At 36.1% G+C, this 19,688-nt stretch overlaps 1 protein-coding gene across 1 annotated transcript; it reads left to right on the plus strand.

Moving 5' to 3' along the window:
* MLC1 (modulator of VRAC current 1) lies at positions 1 to 18,897 on the plus strand. The gene is made up of 12 exons (XM_005146100.3): positions 1 to 99; positions 672 to 855; positions 2,959 to 3,048; positions 5,300 to 5,353; positions 5,441 to 5,542; positions 11,006 to 11,107; positions 12,012 to 12,083; positions 12,559 to 12,675; positions 13,583 to 13,639; positions 14,736 to 14,858; positions 16,272 to 16,439; positions 18,327 to 18,897. Exons 2-12 carry the CDS (start codon positions 676 to 678, stop codon positions 18,399 to 18,401), a joined length of 1,140 nt encoding a protein of 379 aa, XP_005146157.1. The 5' UTR covers positions 1 to 99; positions 672 to 675; the 3' UTR covers positions 18,402 to 18,897.
* Positions 18,898 to 19,688: the final 791 nt, after the last annotated feature.

Here is a 19,688-nt window from a genome sequence, read left to right on the forward strand (position 1 = left end):
AGACGGCATGACTCACTGAACGGTGAGAATATCACAAAGTGTACAGGCAGCTGTGTTCACAGGACTGTTCTAAACTGACAGTTAACTTTTCAGTTGAAGGTAAGCATGAAGGTTTTTAACTGTTGAAAAATCTGCAGTAACTTAATTCTAATATAAGATACTACTCAAGGTATTTGAACAGATTGGCAAGCAGTGAGATGAACAAAAAAGGGCTAAGTGCACGAGAGAAATGGTTGATACTGGGTAAATCAGAAACAGTTTGCTGTAGCTAAGTTACTGTAAGTATATGAGTTCATTGGATTCACAGTGAAGTCTGACATTTTATATACCTGATAAGAAGTGTTAAAGTAAAATGGAAGTTAATACCTAATCATGTTTAACTTTACTTTCTGTCCTGGAGTTGTTTGTGGGGTTTTGTTTTGGGGTTGTTATTTTTTTTGTCAGAAAAAAGAAGATAAAAAATCTGTGGTTATAGTTACCCTTAAACCTCCATTGTTAGCATGATTACATATTTGGAAATGTAAATACAGCTTGTTACTAAATATTGCTTTTATTTATTTTAAGTAAACAACCCTGAGTCAAGCACTGATCTGTCTGTGTAAATTATATTTTTGGTCTTTCTTCATCATTTGCATTTCCATTATAATTATTATTTAACTGCCTTTGTGAAGTGTTATGACCAGGGAAGAAGGTTACAGAGAAGAATTTAGCTATGACAGGATGCCAACTTTGGAGCGGGGAAAACAAGAGAATGGAAATTATATACCAGATATCAAATCCAGTGACCTCCAGCTATCAAAAAGGCTTCATCCGTGCTTCAGTTACAAAACATGGATCTTTTCTTTGCTGATGGGAGTAAGTACTTTAAATGATACAAAATTTAAGAATGTCGGTGAGGTCTTAGTGCCCAGTAATCTGTTCTGTTCCATGTTGTTAGGGGACTCAAAATTCCATCACTGGTAGCATTGAATATAAATGTTTGTACAGAAAGGAACATATTTAGCAAATTTAGAATGTAACACTTAATTGATGAATGTTATTCTTCGGATAATTGCACTAATCAAAGATGTTATATGAAGGCTGATTTTTATTTTTATATTAATCTTATAAATAGAGAATAAGTGTGGTAGCGGTAAATATCAACCCATCTGGATCTATAAGCAGTGCCTGTTGGTAAAGGGTGTAAAGTATCCCAATCATATGCATTATTTTTACATATTTTTAACTTGCAAGTACTTCACTTGCCATGATAGTAGTGTAATTAAATTAGTATGGCATTAAGGATACATATGGTACTTATCTGCCACATTAATCTTTCAGGGTTCCATAGTCATGTAGTTATTTGATAGAATCTTCAATTCGTGAGGTATATACTTGTGTTTCTTACATGAATGTCCTGATGATGTGAAGATTTCTGTCACTGCTAGAATCGTAGGACTTGCCTGTACATCATGTGCTTCTTCATGTTCTGAGCCAAGTTAATTATGCTTCATTATAGTAATTAGAATTTGATCTTTTTGTGTCAGCTCATGTGTTTTGAAGAGCAATTTTTATTGAGCTGAAATATTTCACTGTTAATACAGTAATTACTTGTTTCTGCACAGTGAATAAAAGAATTGCCTTGTTTTCATGGACTCAGCTGAACATTTTTTCCTTTCTGTCAATCTGCAAAACTTGGATTTCCTTTCAGATGTAGTTACATAGAAAAAAAAGAGCAAAAGAAGAGCTGCTTTTTTTGCATTAAATTTCCTCAGTTGTCAAAGAGGACAATTGATTGTAATTATCTTTCTCCTTTTTACTGAGTTGTGAAAGATTGGAGACACTGATGTTTAATGATAATTTGCTGAAAGTCATATTATGCTGAAGTCATATTATCAAGAAACATGAATTTTATGGATAAATGAAAATACGATGTTATTAACAAACTAGTCCAATCCATTCCAATTTAATTTTTCTCCCAAGTAGTTAATCTCCCTCAGCTCTTCTGAAACACAGTGTCCAGAAAGTCTGTATGCTAAGCAACAGAGCGAGCAGAACTCTCTACTTCAGGGAACAATTTCAAACTGTAGAGTGACATCAGCGTGGCTGCTAGTATGGGTTGTTCTTGTGCCGGAACAATTCACTGTGCTTCGACCACAATTTCAAGTTGTGTTCTATAGGTACTGTTCTTCCAGTCTGCCAGAATTCCCTCTGTGTGTGCTTATACACACACATACACTCTCATTATTTTCTGTAATTTTTTGACAATGACTTTTTAAAGACCCCCCCATAATTTTGTAACATGAAAATTGCCTAAATAAGAGAGCCATTCTGTCTCTTCTCTTCCCCAGCCACTTCAAATAAATACCTCCTTAGAAATTAAAAGCAAAAAGAAAAATGTTAGTAGAATACACTGATCATTTATTGTTGAGATTTTAACACTGATAGTTAGGAAATAAACAGAAAGCAAGGGAACAGGAGTTGGAACATTTATGGGTGAGCAACTGGAGCAAAGCAGGAAGAGAGCCTGGGGACAGGCAGGCATGTAGGTAGAATAATTATCATTAATGTATCCTAATATTATTTTTGTTACTGTGTTCTAGTTGGTAACTGCCCAGCTGCCCATATGGTTAATGAATGTTGGTGGAACCAAGCAGAGAATGCAAAGTAGAAGTTTAGCTGAGGCTTCTGAAACATTTTTACCCCTGAGCCTTTTATTAGGTATATGCCAAATCAAGGCACAGTGCTTGATACAGACATGATTATATTGTTCAGTATTAAGTCCTGGTAACCAGCAAAAGGTCATATCCAGAACTAAGCATGTTTTGGTATTTTCCTTCAGAATTATTCACACAAAGACTGCATTACAACATGTTCATCAATAGCTTAATTTGAGAGGAATTACTGATTTCTATATGACCAGTTGCTTTTTAAAAAATATTTTATTCATATTGATTTCTCGTATTTGTTACTTTGCAGACTTGCCTCCTTATCACTTCTGGATTTTCACTATATCTGGGAAATATTTTTCCATCTGAAATGGATTACTTACGTTGTGCAGCAGGTTCAGTAAGCATTTTTAATTATTTGCTGTGGCCATTTGTCAGCAAAATCAATAGTAAATAATTTTTGTAGGTTTATTGTCTTTTAGTCTGTCTTTTTACTACTAACCTCATGGAAGATTTAATTCTATTCATTAAATGAGTTTTCATCTCATGGTTAAAGGAATAAAGGTTGTCATAATGACAACTGGTTTGTGCTCCCATTTTTGTTAGCCAGCTCACCGGTGGCATGTAGTAGTTAACTGCATGAATGGTTTTTCTATGCCTGTTTCTAAGAAAGTTTTACAAATTTTTGCATTGTTATGTATCTGGGGAATTTCCTGGATAACTGTTATCAGAATGTATTTCAGATTGTATTTTGAAGTATTACTTACTCAGTTTATTTTGCTGTAATATCCAAGTACTGAAGCAGACTGAAGTTCTCTTGAATATTATTATGTTATTAGTAAAATATGCTTTAAAAATATCTGACATGTTCCAAAGTCCAGTATTTTTTACTATTTTTTTTAGGGACTCCTTTTTTTTTCTTACTATACATATATATGCTTTATCTACAGATCTGTGTGTGTCAGATGAGTCTGATGTACCTATTTTGTTCATGTCAGGATTCTGTTCTGTCATTGTTATTTTCACAACTTGAGTTGCAGATTTAAGTTAGGTGCAAGACTAATGCTTTACTTAAACAAGTCCCAGCAGTTCTTCTGTGAATGAGTTGCTGCTTATGTTTCTGCTAGAGGTGTTAGAATAAAATTGAAGTAATTTTTGATGTTAGTATCTTCACTGACATGTTATTCTCTGCAATGTTAGTTACTGAGATGTCTTTTTTTCTGCCCCAAATCTTATCTCTTTGAACTTTGTATTTATTGAGAATTTCCAAAGATCTGGCAGATGCAGAAGGTTATCATGTTGGGTCTGAATGCCTTGCTGTGGATGAAGATGTACACATTTGGATCTCTGTATGTGAGCAAGATGTTACAGCTCCTACTCCAGATACTGGAGTTGGATTTTGGAGTCAATATAGTTTAAGAACCTAGACAGCTGTATAGCCACCTGGCCACTAAGTATCTAGTTCAGCATGAGCTGAATTGCTCTCTAGACTTGTTTAAACATCTTGATTAGTAGTAAGATTTGGTTGCCTAAACATAGTCACATAGTGTTCCTAAGACCCTGGGTATCCAGGACATTGAAAGATGTTTTAATTATGTTAAGTACAGGTCATTTAGGAGTTAGGGAAGTGTTGCCAAGAATTTTATATGTTGATATTAATCAAGTTATAGTGGTTCTATTGTTGGCCAGTCTCAACACAGTTCAGAAGAACTTTGTAAAAATGGATCTATTGAGTCAAATTACACTCTAAGAATTGTGCCTGGGATCTCCACTGTGTTCACTAGGAGCTGTGTTTCTAAACCTAAGGGCAGAGCTAAATGGAAAAACCATGCATAAGTGAAAAGTTTTACAAAGCAATTTCTCTGCACCTTTACTATTGCCTACCACAATAGATATGGTACCATTACAGGTCCAACTCTATCTTACACAAATGCATAAAGTTACAACAATTCTAATAAGAAAAATAAAAATATATTCAACTAAAAATATTATGTTTCATGTTAAATAATTAATTATGTAATAAATGCTGCATTTCTTTACAGATGTCTTTACAGACATCTTTACACACATCTGAACACTAATGCACTTAAGTTCTGATGCCCTTAAGCACTAGTGCCCTTAAACTCTGCCCTTAAATTTAGAAACACAGTTCCTAGTGAACATAGTGGAGATCCCAGGCACAATTCTGAAAGCATAATTGACTCAATAGATAAGTTTTTACAAAGTTCTTCAGAACTGTGTTGAGACAGGCCAAATTTTAGCTTACACAACTGTGACTTTGTCTGTTTAAAAAAATCTGGAGGCCCAGTTTGGGAGTAGCGGTATTTTTCTTTTGCTTGCAGATCTCTAGGCCTTCTAGAGTTAATTTAAACTAACAAAGGCATGAAAAGCCTCATGAAAGACTTTCTTTCTTCTACTCATCACATTGTTCTGGGTAGCTAGTCAAAACTGAAGGATGTGGAGAGATATGGATGGATACAGAATCCACCGGTTGTAATTAATGAGCTCAGACAAGAGTGAAACTTTCCTAAGAGTTTGTGATCTTCTCTTTCTCCAAGTGAAATATGAATTCAGACCAAATAAAAGTATGTATAGAAATATGTATAAAAACCTTTGTGCAGAATATCCCACTAGTCTTCTCATTTTTCCAGTGTATTCCTTCAGCAGTTGTGAGCTTTGCTATAGCAAGGAATAAAATTAATGTGGTAAGTATATTTTACTGTCAGTTATCTCCCCCACTTGCCCCTGGTGGTTAAAATGAGAAAGAAACTAATTCTGAAACTGTTTTTCAGATACCCAATTTTCAAATTTTGTTTGTCTCTACATTTGCTGTTACAACAACGTGTTTAATTTGGTTTGGATGCAAACTTGTCCTCAATCCATCAGCTATAAATGTAAGTTACTGAAACAATTCCTAATTATTCTACATTGATCTTTGTTAAAAAAAAGATGTTGGGAGGTGGGTGGATATTACACATAATTATGTTGTCAGTACCCTGATATTCCTGCTTTAGTCTGTGAGGAGAGTTCATCTAGCAGTAACTTTACTTTTCTGAGTAAGGCAGGATTGGAAACTTGACATCAGAGATGAAAATTTACATGGCTAAAAGACACATGATGCAGCTAATTTAGAGGAAATAAATATGGAAACAACTTTCCTGTCTTGTATTCAGAGTTCAAACCCGTGAATTAAATCTTCAAATGTGATCCAGTTTTATTCACTGACTTTATTTTTCTATTGACTATAGCAAGTTTTGGTGTGTTTTTTTGTTTGTTTGTTTTTTTTTTTGAAAGAGTGGAGTCAGAAGAGAAAATGGAAAATAAATTAGTAGCTCATCTGTAGATTAGCCAGTTTTTAGGGGTGAATTGTACTGCAATGAGAATATGTCCAAACAGTGCTGCTTCTAGGACATTTAATCATCAGATTAAGTACAATCATTTCCTGGTTTTTCTTTAGTGGATAGTTTTGCTTGTGAGGCCACCAGCAAAGAAGCTTTTGATGAACATTTTTATTATACATCATCAACAAAGAGAGTGCAGCAATTATGTCATTTGAAGCACACATTTTTCATGCTGGGAAGAGTTAACTGGGTTTGAGTCACAAGCTTTCATAGTCTGAGCAGAACAGTAGAACTATAGGGTGGGTTTGTTATTTCTTTTCTTTCTTTTGCTATGGTAAAATGTCCTGAGACCTCTGTACTACATAAGGCTATTACACGTATGAGTAAATAACATAGTGATAGGTATTATCATTATTATTGATGAATATTCATGATAAGACTATCACAGAAGAGCAGTACTAATACACTGGCATACATTTCATATAAAGGTTAATGACTACTCTCGTGCTGTTAGTTCTCCCATCATATCAGCTGTTGTTGAAACTAAGAGCTCAGCAGTAATAATGGCTCCCTATAATAAAACAGCAAATCTGAACTAGTGTTAGTAATGAAAGACTTTTGTCATTGGAAAACAGTGCAGAGATAGAGTTTGCTTTGGAGTGATTTGTGCTATTTTTATAACATCACAGAAGCTGAACTTTTAAATTAACTGTGTTTACTTTCCTTTAGGAAGTGCAGTATATTAGGCCAATACTTACAAACCTGCATTTTAAATTAGATAACTTTAGCTTCACATGTACATCTGTGCAGATAGCCTAATTTTCAGAGAGGTGGAATGCTACTGTCAAGCAGAGCTGTGAATATTTAGCACTCTGGACAGTCAGATCACTTGAATTCAAGTAGTACTGACTTTGCATGTGAGCAGTTTTGCCCTGTGTTTGATGGGACAATGTCATGGTCCCCTGCATTCTGTGTGTATCTCAGGACAGTTTACACCAGCTGATTCTTTGCACAGCCTTTCCTAGCTTATTGCTAGTGTAGCAGTTCATGCATTTGCCCCCTCAAGTGTCTTAGGCTGTTGGAGCTGAAGTAAACAAGACAGATATGGGGGTACTGCCTTTTCCCTTTTCCCTCCCTTTCTTGGTAGAGAGTTCAAATATTAGAAACTAGTCCAAGCACTCTGGGAGAAACCAGAAGAGAAGTATGACTGGAGACTACCAGACTCTTTGCATTCCTTTCCCTTGGTAGACAGGATCACAGTGCTTTTAGGACAGTGGAGGGCTATGTCTGCTCAGAAAAGGTGGGCCCGAGGGATGCATTTTGCCACCACAGCAGTTATGAGTCCCAGTGTGATAAAATCAGTTTTGCATATGCTTTTGAGAAGCTTTGAGCTGGCCCTGGGTATAAAGGCTAAACTTCCGTTGCATACTTTTGAAGTGAGCAGTTTTTAATTGCATAAAAATTTGCATTTTCTATTTTTAAATATTAAACGTTTTTGTATTTTCGAGGCAGATGAAACCATTTGAAAAAAGGTTAAGTTAGACTGGAAAAGTGACAAACAATTTATAACAAGGCAAATTCTGTCTGTGGCAAATGTTAGTTGTCTGCAATAACGTACACAAGATATCTTTGGTTTTGTGGTTTTAATTCTCTTCACTGCCTATTGTGTGCCCATGCCATGTCATTGATCACTGAACAAAGCTATGTCAGGATAACTGTGCAAAGCTGGCTCTGAAGACTTTTTGAAACTTTCTGAGTTAAGAGTTACACATGGTGCTGACCCTCCTCTTTGAAGGATCCTGTTTCAGTGGGACAGTCTCACTGGCAGCTTGCTGCCAGCTGTTTTCCATTACCCATGTGGTACAAAGAAAATGTAGGATATCATCTCTAAATGTTCTTTCATCATCGTATTTATTTTCCCTTCCCATGGGAAACTGCACAGGAAAATAATACTTGGTCTGATACGAAATCACTACCTGTAGTTTAAAAGCAGTAAGACTCATAAAAAGGTTAAGTTTATCCAATCAAGGCAATTCACATTTAACACCCACCCCACCACCCTTATAAACAACCTGGGTAATTCTTCACTGATGTTACTCATCTTGATGGATAACTCTACAAAATTACTTTAGATAGATAAGTGGAATGCAAGATACAAGACACGTCCTAGGCTGTGACTCTGTGACACCATTCCAGTAGGGTGCAGTTCTGAAGTTAGTATGTGATTGGTGTGAAGGATGGATAGGATAGGTAGATACAAACTGTCACTGCTGTCATTCTGTTACTTCCCAGCAATCACAGTAATAAGCCTGATGGACAAAAATGAGCAGAACCTTGTGCATGCTGGCCACTGCAACTGAAAGTGTTCAGATCTTGAATGCAATTCAAATAAACTCTAAATTGAGTACATACATTTATTGTCCCCTGGCAACATAAGTGTCTGTACCTCCATTGTAGTTGAGATGATACAGTCATTGGGTCTATGCAATATTCTCTTGTTTGCCTCAGCATAGATGGGTAAGGTGGGATTCTGTGGCCTGAATCTAGTTATCTCTCATTTTAAAAATGCTGTGACATATTCTGCCTGAGTGCTTCTTCTAGTCTGGGTAGATGGGATTGTCCCATCAATCTTGTATCATACATCCCATTTATGCAGGCATGTCCAATATGCTCGAGTATTTCAGATGGCATTAGCAGCCAGCATAATGGAACCTCACCTCTAGCAACTGGTTTGTCCAGTAGCTTTTGTGGTTTCCCCTCTTGTGTATGGAGACTAGGTCTCCACTGGCAGTAGTGGAAGTGTAGGCAATGTGGGTGCACACAGATACTGAAGTGTAGGTTCCTTATTTGGTTACCTCAGCATAAGCCTTTGTCTCCATTAGGTATGTGCTCACTTGTCCTGCCTTGCTCCAGCCACTGGTCCAAGAAGGCTTCAGTCTCCTTTAGGTCACTTGCCATTATTTGCCAGACCTGTGCAGATGTCTTCAAACATCTGTAGGGTATCTTAAATCATATTAGAAGTATATATTTAAGCAACTGCATTGAACTTTAAATTATTTAAATTTGAAATTTAATTCAACCTTTTCATACAGTTTCAGAGAACCATGTTTTTTATACCTGGTGCAAATTCACAGTAAGTTGGATTAAAGTTTTGCTGATCTACTACTTTCTACCCAGTTGCACTTGCATTTTCCTTAGTCATGGAAGAGGATTAGCGACACAGTTTACTTAGTTCTCTGTAACCAGTGACAGATTTTATGTACAGTGGTAGTTGTAGAGAGAATTTTCTTTAGTGCTTAAAAATCTAACATTGAATTTCCCATTGTTACAGATGGTATAAAGAAGTACTTCCAGCTTTAGTTGTATTTCTGTTCAAAAAAAGAAACCAAAACAAACCAGAACAACTAAACCACCTAAACTCCAAAACTGGAGATACTTTCTTTTTTGTCTAGAGGCATTGAACTAATTTTAGGAGTGGAAGCCTCTTTCTGATACTCTAGACATGTTGTATCAGAAAAAACATACTGGAAAGATAAAAGTTAAATTAAAAAAATTAATTTATTTACTGTTACTTTACCAGTTTCTGTTATTTACTTCCTATACACAGCACTAAAGGAGCTAGTCAATCCATGTAGTTACAGTGCTGGACTCAAACTGTATGTCCACTTGGCACTGCACTGTACAGCGTGGCCTTACCGACCCATGTCAGTACCAGCACTATGTGTCAAAACAAATCCGAATCACAGGAGTTTACACACTGAATTAAATTGTTCTGCAGGCATTCTTCATGCTAGCACTTTCCCTAGAAGCTTATTGCTATGAGATTTGTTGCTGTTGCTGTTCATGGCTCTAGTACAACTGTACATTGTGTTGTGTAATGCAAGGCACATCGTTCTAGTTATGATTTCCTGAGAAGGATGATTTTCAGTGCCACAAAAAGCCTCTCAAATCTGCCACTTACGTTCTTTCTCAAAATACATGTGCTACAAGATACATGCCAGAGAAAAACTGAAATTCAGTCATCTACAGAGCAGGTCTGACATGAAGGAATAACCTAATTCTGTTCTAAGTCATTGAACAATGGTTTGCTGTAATTGTATAGGTTCTGGATGGAGCCAGTTCTCCCTAAACTTGCGGTACTTTGCCCAATGGCCTGAACTAGCTACCAAATGTTTTCTTGGGCTGCCAGTGGAAAAACCTGGTTGTTTTGAAGACAAGAGGGAGATTCTACTGCTTAACTTGTGTGCCTCTAGAAGATGATTCAGCCCATGTGTCTACCTCTTTTTCATGAGATAATAAGGAACCAAAGAGAAATATTAGGTGTTACATTCGCTTATTGTTATCTGAAGATGAGTAAGATGTCAGGAAGAATGGCAGCATCCATGTTTCAATATTGTAGTGTGTTAGACCTGCAAGGGTTTTGGTGGCACTAAAGAGTATTCATCAGTGTTCTACTAGGACTAGGTAGAGCACAGACCTGGGATTCTTGGCCCAGTTGCTTGGATTGTGCAGTCATTCAACATTAGACAGTGTATTGTACCACTTGGATTACAGCATATGGGTTAGGATCCTGTGACCCTCTTTCCCCTGTGCAATGGATTGCCTTAGCACCTGGGCTACTCAGGCTTGCTTTTGTTTGTCCTCTTTCTGTTCCTGTGAATCTTCCATGATCTCCTGCAGTGTTCTGGTTTCACATGGAAGGTTCTGCGAAATGCAAATGTACCCAGCAATCACCCCTTTGTCATTAAGTGCTCTACTGGAAGACAGTGATAAAATTTTCAGGCAAAATATTCAAATAAAAGTTAATTTATTAGGATATGCATTCTGGGAATTACGTATACAGATAAGTGTTGTCCTCGAAACTCATCAAGAGCAAAGAAAACAGCAAGATATTTAATTAACATGTATGTCTGAATGTCACAGAAAATAGCCTCTTGAATCCTGCTATATCCTGCCCCCTCCTTTATTTTTAATATGAAAGATGTAACTCATTTATGTCTGGGATTTTACTGACAGATAAATTTCAACTTGATTCTACTTATTCTGCTGGAAATTTTCATGGCAACTACTGTGATCATTTCAGCTAGGTCTACCGAAGACTGCTGTACGAGAAAGAAAGTAGGTATCTTTCAGGATCAAAAATGTCTTTAAATATGTCTTTCTGGGTTTATTTTTTATGTGTTAACAAGTATTGGATTTTCCTGTATTACATACTTAGACAAGTTACTGGCATCTCCAGTATATACTTCATATTATGTGGTTATAATAGATTTGAAGAATAAATAAAAGTACTGTGCTAAACAGTAATAGTATATTCTATCTTTAACTGTGTAATGGGTCCTCTGCAAAATGTCTTGTTAAAATTACACAGCACTGGGTTCTTTGAATACCTTGTGGCCTGGCAAATGTTTTATTTCTGTTTTGTAGAACAGAACTTAAGGCTGTATGAAACATTAGGGTTCTGTGACTTCTGTTTATGCAAGCAATGCCTTTTCGAAGCCTGAAGTGGAGATAGTATTTGTCATGTATACCACAATGAATATCGGCTCAGGATTTGGAGCAATAGGTGAAAGTTTCTTTAGTCACAAGTGCTCTCCCAAATTCCACCCTAATTTGTCCACAGCAGTAGTTCTTTTAGGTAATAATGAAGCAAATGTGCCATGTCATTTTGTGTTCCAGTGAAAGCATTGCTTGCTAGATAAAAGTCATCTGATGTCCTGACCTCCTTCAGTTACTGCTTAACCACATCAGTAAAATCTGAAGGCTCAGGAAGAAAGTATGTGTATACGAGATGACAATATTTGATCGTTGAATGGTGGCTGTACAACAGATAAACTGGGACTACCTTACTTGTTTTAATGTGATTGATGTGGTCTGGCACTGGTGAACACCATGATGTGTCACTGTCAGCTCTCACGGGCCAGACTGCATGCCACTGTTAGGGTCTGTAACAGGTTGTACAGGATATTAGAAATGTATTGCTTTGTATATTTTTTGATCATGATTTTTTATTTCCATCTAGAATACTGCATATGACAGTACAATTGTTTTGAGCAATGTCAGCTTTCCTACTCGAATCCTGAAGTCATATTCGGTAAGGAAAGTGTTGTTTTCTTTCATTAAATCAATTTGTTCTTTCATCTTTCTAAGTGCTAAGGTGCTTTAAAGCTAGAAAAAAAAACCAGCATAAGATTTTTAAAGTAAGAACAAGGACAAGAAATGAGAGCTGTATCTTAAAATGCTGCTTTTTAGAATATTACAAGATAAATATAACAGCCATGGGTAATAGGAATGAAACAACTTAATGACTTAAGGATAAATAGTATAAATGGAGCTGTTGTTCAATGGAGCTAATAAATGAGAGCATAATTATGTATAATGAAGTTGATCTTATTTTCACTTAAGTCAGGTGGAGTTTTGCTACATTTTATATCTGAAGAACACTGACTTCATGTATAGGTAACAGCACAAATGCATTTTTTTTCCCAGTGAGTTCCTTTCTATATGCAAATAGGAAATTTGGTGTTCAAATGCACTTTTAATAATTTATGTACTCTTCTTTGGTTTAGGTGATTGAGGTGATTATAGGAATTTCATCAGTATTTGGTGGAATAATTGCTTTGAATATGGATGTTCTAGTCTCAGGTCCATATCTTTCAGTAACATTCTTCTGGATCTTAGTTGCTGTAAGTAGTGCAAAATGAAGGTACTCTTTTAAAACAATGTCTTTGACCTCTTTTTTTTCTTTTTCCTCTTTCCCTACTGGAATATTTATTTGGCCTTAATAGTAATTGGCAGTTGCTGCTTACCAAATGAATTAGTGTTTCAATATACTTAATATACTCATGCAATATGTTCTATTTTGATTTACAGTGATTTGTTTCTTATAAAATATTTTGATATATTTTCAGTCCTCAGTTCAGTAAAATGGAAATGAGCCATATAACAAGGATATTAGAAGTGAAGTATATCCAAATCCTAGGTTTTAGAATATTTCAGGCTATAAAATAATAGTTGAGTGTAGTTTCAGTGTGATAGAATCCTTAGAACATTGTCTTTAGCCTGTCAGCCTTAACTGTTTTAAAAGCTTGAGGCTGTGATTGGTAACCATTGTCACAAATAACTGCCTGTACATAGGAGCAGTGGATTCTAACAGATGCTGTGCTGCCCTGCTTGCCACAGATTGAACCAGTTGAGAAAGAAGACAGTGACCATTAGATTTACATATGACTCCTATATCTGGAAAATCCCTCAGCATGAAGTAGAAAAGACAATAAATAGGTTTTTCAACATTCAGAATTAACAAAGTTCAGTATGGTTCATTAGGTTTTTATATAGAAGTGTCAGGTTTTGAGGATAATCATATTTCATATGTGTAGTTTTAATACATGATGCTCATTAAATACAGTTGAATGAAGATTAGTTTTATCTTCATTTGACTAATTGATTTCTAATACTGTCATAATAAGTCTATATAGTTTTACCTTTTCAGGAAGTGTAGGATGTGATTTGTGACTGGTGGGAATCACTGTAACTCAGTTGTAATTTTTGTAATTTTCAAATATGTAAATATTTGTTATGCTTTTTTGTTAGTGCTTTCCAAGTGCTATTGCAAGTCATGTAGCTGCTGAATACCCAAGTAAATGTCTGGTAAGTGTGTAAAATTTTTTGATTTTTTCATTAGAGTGGAATAATGCTAAGAAAGTTTGCCTGTGGTAAGTGGGCATTAATCATATTTGCTCACTTGTTTTTAGTTACTTACACAAAAAGTGACAGAAATAGGTAGCATGAATGTAAGGTGATATTCCTGAAAAGAAATCCAGTATGTCTTTTGGAGACTTGTTTCCACCAGTTCTAGGACATATTTCAAAGGTCTGGTGTTTTGGGTTTTTTTTAAAACTGGCTCTTTGGGAATGGATACTATGATAGAAAGCAACATACCTCATGGTATGGCCAGAACTGTGTTCATGCTCTGGAGCTGAGGTCCTTTCTGTTCTATTCTCTTTTGATTAAGAGCTGTGGTTTCTAAAAGAAAAAAATGATGTGTGCAGGCTTCTCTGGACCTAGAACGTATTTTAAAGAAGTTCTTAATCTGCAGGACTAGCAACAAGGACTAACAATGTTCAGTAGAGTGTATTTATTCTTTGACTGTCCCAGATGTGTAGTTAGGCCTCCTTAAAACATCTGTTCTAAGTAATAGTCATGTAACCATATTTAATTCAATAATTATGCATAACCACAACTGAAGTGAGAATTTGACCCTGTGGGGATGATATTTGAATGAAAATTCAGCTGCTATTGTACAGCAATACAATATTTGCCCCAAAGCACTCAAACCTATTTACATAGTTATTTTAAGTTGTAAGTCTGCAGTATCTGCTGTTAATTCTCATTACTGCATACAAACTGAAGAACAGATGATGCTTCTATGCCAGCTCTCTAAATTGGGTATTGCTTCTTCTATCTGCATGTAAAAGGCACTTTTAAAATCAAACAAAAACCCCATAATCCATATTAAATGCAAAATGAATTACAAAACAGCAGTATTTTGCCTAGGAAACAATGTATTCAAAGCTTGCTTCTGTATCTCCATGCATTGCGGATGGCTTTTAATATTTGTCTTGTATGTGTAATCTTATACATGTTTACACACTTCTGTTATGCTTACTTAAAGGAGATATAGCTTACAAACTAAAATGCTAACTTGTTTTTATTCTTGTTTAACATTTATTACCCTTTTTTTTAGGTTGAGGTCCTGATTGCCATCAGCAGTGTTACCTCTCCATTGTTGTTTACTGCTTCTGCATACTTATCCTTCAGTATCATGCAAGTTGTTGACATCTTTAAAAATTATCCACCTGCTGTTAAAGTATGTATTTTTATGCAATTAAAAAAATTAATATCTTTCTATTACAGTAGCAGCACAAGAATTAATTAGGAAGTATAAGCCGGCAAGTTACTGCATTATAAAGATTGCTAAAATGTTACAGAAATTATTCAGAGTTCTTACTTAACTAATGATGAAATTTTATGTATGTTAAATATTTTGCCTCCCCCCCCCCGAATTGCAGCTTTAAAGAAATGGGTTATTATTCTAAAGAATCAATAAAAATAAAATGTAATATGCTGGACTCTGTGAGGTTTTATAAATTCATAGTATATAAATTGCAGATTCTGGGTTCACTTGAGGGATGTATTTTTCCTATTTCTTAGGATGTCTACCAACAGTTGGGATTGTAAGCTTATACCTGAATTCATTCTAAAGCCTGTATTGGGGCAGAGAAGAAAAAAAGTTTGCAAATCTTAAAGTGTTTCATTATGAAGTGTTACCTGTGCATTGCTGAAGGGCTTTCTAGGGCTTTACCATCAAAGTGTTTAGCAAAGCACTTTGCAGAAAGTGATGGCCAAGGGAGCAATTATGGGGGTTAAAATAGTGTCAGTGTCTTGACTCATAGTACATGCTAGTCCTTAAGCAGTCTTGCAATTTTAGCAGAGACAAAATGTTTATTAGACTGAGATCTTAGGGACTTTAAAACCAGCTTTGGAGTATGTGATCCTACTCTGTTACTGGAAGAGCATAACATGTTGTTGGACCTCAGGAAGTGGCCACAACTTACATGTTCTAAGTAGCTTCTCCTGTTGCACATGTTGGAGACAGAAGATGGGACAGTTGGTGTGACCCTGCAGAGCATTTCTTACATTCTTAGGCTACTTCTTGTCTGAATGCAGCAAGTGAGAGCTGCTCTGCAAAGGAGGGCGAAAAATGGAGCAGGAGGTGGCAGCAAGGCAGACAAGGGCAGTGACCTCATCGTGCAGTCCTACAGTACCTAAAAAAAAAAAGAAAAACATGTCAACCAGGTTCAGCCAATAGTACAGTGATTGCCAGACAAGTCCCTAGTAGTGTGGCAGATCCAAGGTCAGCCAGGAATTCAGGTCAGCAGGGAAAGGTCAGAGCCAGCAAGGCACAGAGCCAGCTGTGACATTGCTCAGGACAGAACTAGCAGCGAGGCTCTGTATATTTGAGAATGGTTTTCTCAATTCTGTTATATTTCTAGAGGAAAAGATCATTTGTCAAATTAACATTTTGCTAAAAATTATTGATGTGTTCTACTTTGAGCAAACTTGGACATTCAAATTTAAATTAAAGTTTCATGCTGCAATAAACTGTAAAATATAATTTGAGTTAAATAAAATCTAGATGCAAATCCCAAGAATATGGAGGTGTGAACAGCAGAAAATATTTTACTTAAGTAGTTAACAGCATATTCTTATCTGTTTTCAGCAATCGTATGATGTACTCCTGTTGCTTCTGATGTTGATGCTGCTAATTCAGGCATGCCTTACTATTGGAACTGTAATACAGTGTGTAAATTACAAGACAAAAATGAAACTACATGATTCATCATGGACAGCATCACAGGTTAAAAAACAGGAATTCAGAACAACAGAGGTATATATTTATACTCATAAAATCTAAAAGCCCATGTTTTATATTTTTTAAGGCTTTGGGTTACTTAATTTAGATCACACTGAAAAGCTGGTCTGTAAGACTGTGAAAATGGTCATGCACTGGGGAATTTTGTAATAAAGGGATAATATTTTGCTGGTTAAATGGTAACTGGGGCATGGGAGACACAATAACTGGAAATCTGTGACAAGTCCTGTTAAAACAGCTGTAAGGTTAAAACAGCTGTAAGGTTAAAACCCCATTTTGTTCTTATTTGTAGTATGGGCTCCCACTTAGAGATGAGGCTCATCATTGTATTAAGATAAAATGATGGTCCTACTCCACAGATCCATAATGGCTATTTATATGTCATAATGAATTTACAGAAAAGATGTGTGACCATGTTCTGATAATGAGATAGCCATCTCTTAAGAAAGGAATGGACATTAAATGTAAGCAGAATTTTTTGGCTGTGGAATAAGAGCACTTTTTTAAGACCTGCTGTGGGGGAGTGAATTTACTAAGCCAAGTTAGTGCTCTTAATCTCCCCAAACTTCAAATGGGAAGAGTTAGGAACCCGGAGAGTAGGAACAGCAGTGGGCAAGCTGAGTGAGTGGCTGCCTGTGCTGGACAATATGAAGTAGTGTGCAGGGAAGCATGCCTGGAATCCCAGGTCTCAAGATCAGATTTGATTTCCTTAAAAAAAAATTTTGAAAATTTGATTTTTCCTTTCAGACACAGATATGGCAAATACTTTTTTAGAGCATAGCGGTTCCAGTATTACTGTTCCCACTTTTTGTGTAATCATTCAGGGCTGGAGTGCTATTTCAGGCACTGGGGGAACCCAGCTTTCTTCAGCATGCATAGGTTAACTACATCCATCTCCTAGCACAGTACTGTAGCCCTTAGGCTTTCCTCACCTCTGCTCTGTGGAGCAAAGCACCGTATCCTTAAAGACTACGGGAGAGTAACTCAAGTTAGCTGCATGCTTACTGCATGGCCCAGTACTAGAGAGTGTGCTGGATTCAGTCTCTGTGCTAGAAAGAGCATATGCCTTGAAACAGCACTGGATAGAAAGCATTGAGAACAGAGACTTGAAATGAAGTCATTATACAGCTGGTAAGGGAAAGCCGAAGCTGTGGATTTATGTCCCCTCAGGTTGCTGAGAGCATTCAGTATAGCTTGCCTATGTTCTCTATCTGTGTCCCGAGTTATGTTCTGTGTGAAGGATGAAGCACTCCAGCAACTCACAGTTTGGAATGTAGTGCATGGCACAGCTAAATAGACTTATTTGGGGGATTATTTCTGGAAGTATTGCTAGTTTGTGAATCACTGAGAAATTGGGTGTGGGTTAAATGCTAAAAGGAGCATTTTGTCCAGGATAGCAACACCTTTTGATTACCTTTTAGTATTTAAACAGATGAATAATGTTACAGATGAAGTTGTTAACCCTGCTGGCTTCCCAGAAGTCTGTGTTCTTAGGCAAGACCTTAGCTTGCTTGCATGTATGTAGATAAATCCTGCTTCAGTTGCACTGTAGGGAGTACTTCTGACTTTAGGTTTAGAGATTTAGGTGCTAGTGCTTTCAGACACATTTTGGCAAAAAACTTGAAAAAATGGCTCAAATGACATGTTTGAAATAGGTATTTGGCCAAGTTTGTTTGACCCAAATGTCTCAAGTATAATGCAATATATGCTATTAAGTTTTGTATCATAAATGTGTGCTATGTAACATAAAAAAATTATGCAATTTACAATGCATAATCTATCAGCTCTGCAACTACTAATGTTTACATTCCCCTAGCTTCTCTCAGATATGTATTTGCTTGAACTTTGTTTTTAAACTAAATGTTTCACATTTCCCTTTGTCTGAAATTTGTTTACTTTCAGGTTTCCAGTAATACCTTAAAGGATTTTGATAAAGACAAAGCCTGGAAAGCAGTTGTGGTGCAGATGGCTCAGTAGTTTGGATTCTGCAAACACAGACTATACAGTACAACCGAGTACAGTAAATCAACTGTTTGAATTAAGGCTTATAAACTTTTCAGTATATTATCAGCAATATAGTTACAGCAGTAGGAACCAAGGAATAATACAGTAAATAATGTCTCTCTAATAATTTTTAAATATATTGATAATACTTTTAACACATCTGTCTTCTGTTGGTATCTGTATTCTAGTGTTGCTTTACAAGATACCTTTAGAAAAAAAATAATGAGTCATGGATTTATGCTGATGGCAAAGTAAAATATGGCAGTATGTAGCAGGCTTCATATGTTTGCAGGAGATTGTTATAACTGCAGTTATGCAGTCAGTGTAACTGATAAATGCTTTTGTAAAGTTATGAGTACAAGTCATGATTGATATTTTTGCTTATACTTCACTTTTGTAGGAGTTGTAAAGTTGTTTTGCATCTCATTGCTTTTATATAAATAAAAGTCTTTATTATGTGGAAATTCAAGACTGTGGGTTGACATTTGAATTGGAGAGGTGAAAGCAGAATATTCTCTACCATTAAGCTTCCATATCTGGACTGTTAAAGAGGGAAGGGGCTTTTACTGAGAGCACAAGCCACAACATCTACTAGCCAAAAAACTCCCAGGAAAACACATAGAAGCAATTGGCCAAATAGCAGGAGATAATACTGATATTGAAAGAGTATTTTCATATATAAAAATGTATTTTTTGGTATGTTACCTTTCATTTATTTATTTCCCTAACTATCTTTGAAACTGACATAACCTAACTGCCCTTAAACAAGGGATATACACCCATACAGACTGCCTTTTCCTCCTAGTTGAATTATATGTGTGATCATGCAGAATTCGAGTGCTATAGAAATTTCCATGTTAATAGGCCTTTTGGTGTAACTAGGGAAATAGCTGCTGACAAGTTGGTGGATTTTTTATTTTTTTTTCTATTTTTATCCTTTTGTTGATGGTTTATGACAGATTCTAGATATTGAATTACATTATTTTTTAAATAACTCAAATAATTTTTTCAGAGCATGCTGCAGAGCTTCTCTCTTTGCTTTTAGGAAGGGGAAATAGAGAGAAAGGTACATGCAGTGCAGAGCCCTTCAGGTATGCTAACATGTTTTTTTTGGTTTTGGGAAAGCTATTATTATGACATTTTAATACATACAGAATACTCTTTCAAGTTTAGAGAAGGGCTTATTTAGAGTATGTGTATCATTCCTCTCCAGCAGCTGAAAGCAGAGATTTTTGCAAGGCTAGTGAGCTGAGCTGACTC

This window comes from Melopsittacus undulatus, chromosome 5, assembly GCF_012275295.1.
Source record: "Melopsittacus undulatus isolate bMelUnd1 chromosome 5, bMelUnd1.mat.Z, whole genome shotgun sequence".
NCBI classification, from domain to species: domain Eukaryota; kingdom Metazoa; phylum Chordata; class Aves; order Psittaciformes; family Psittaculidae; genus Melopsittacus; species Melopsittacus undulatus.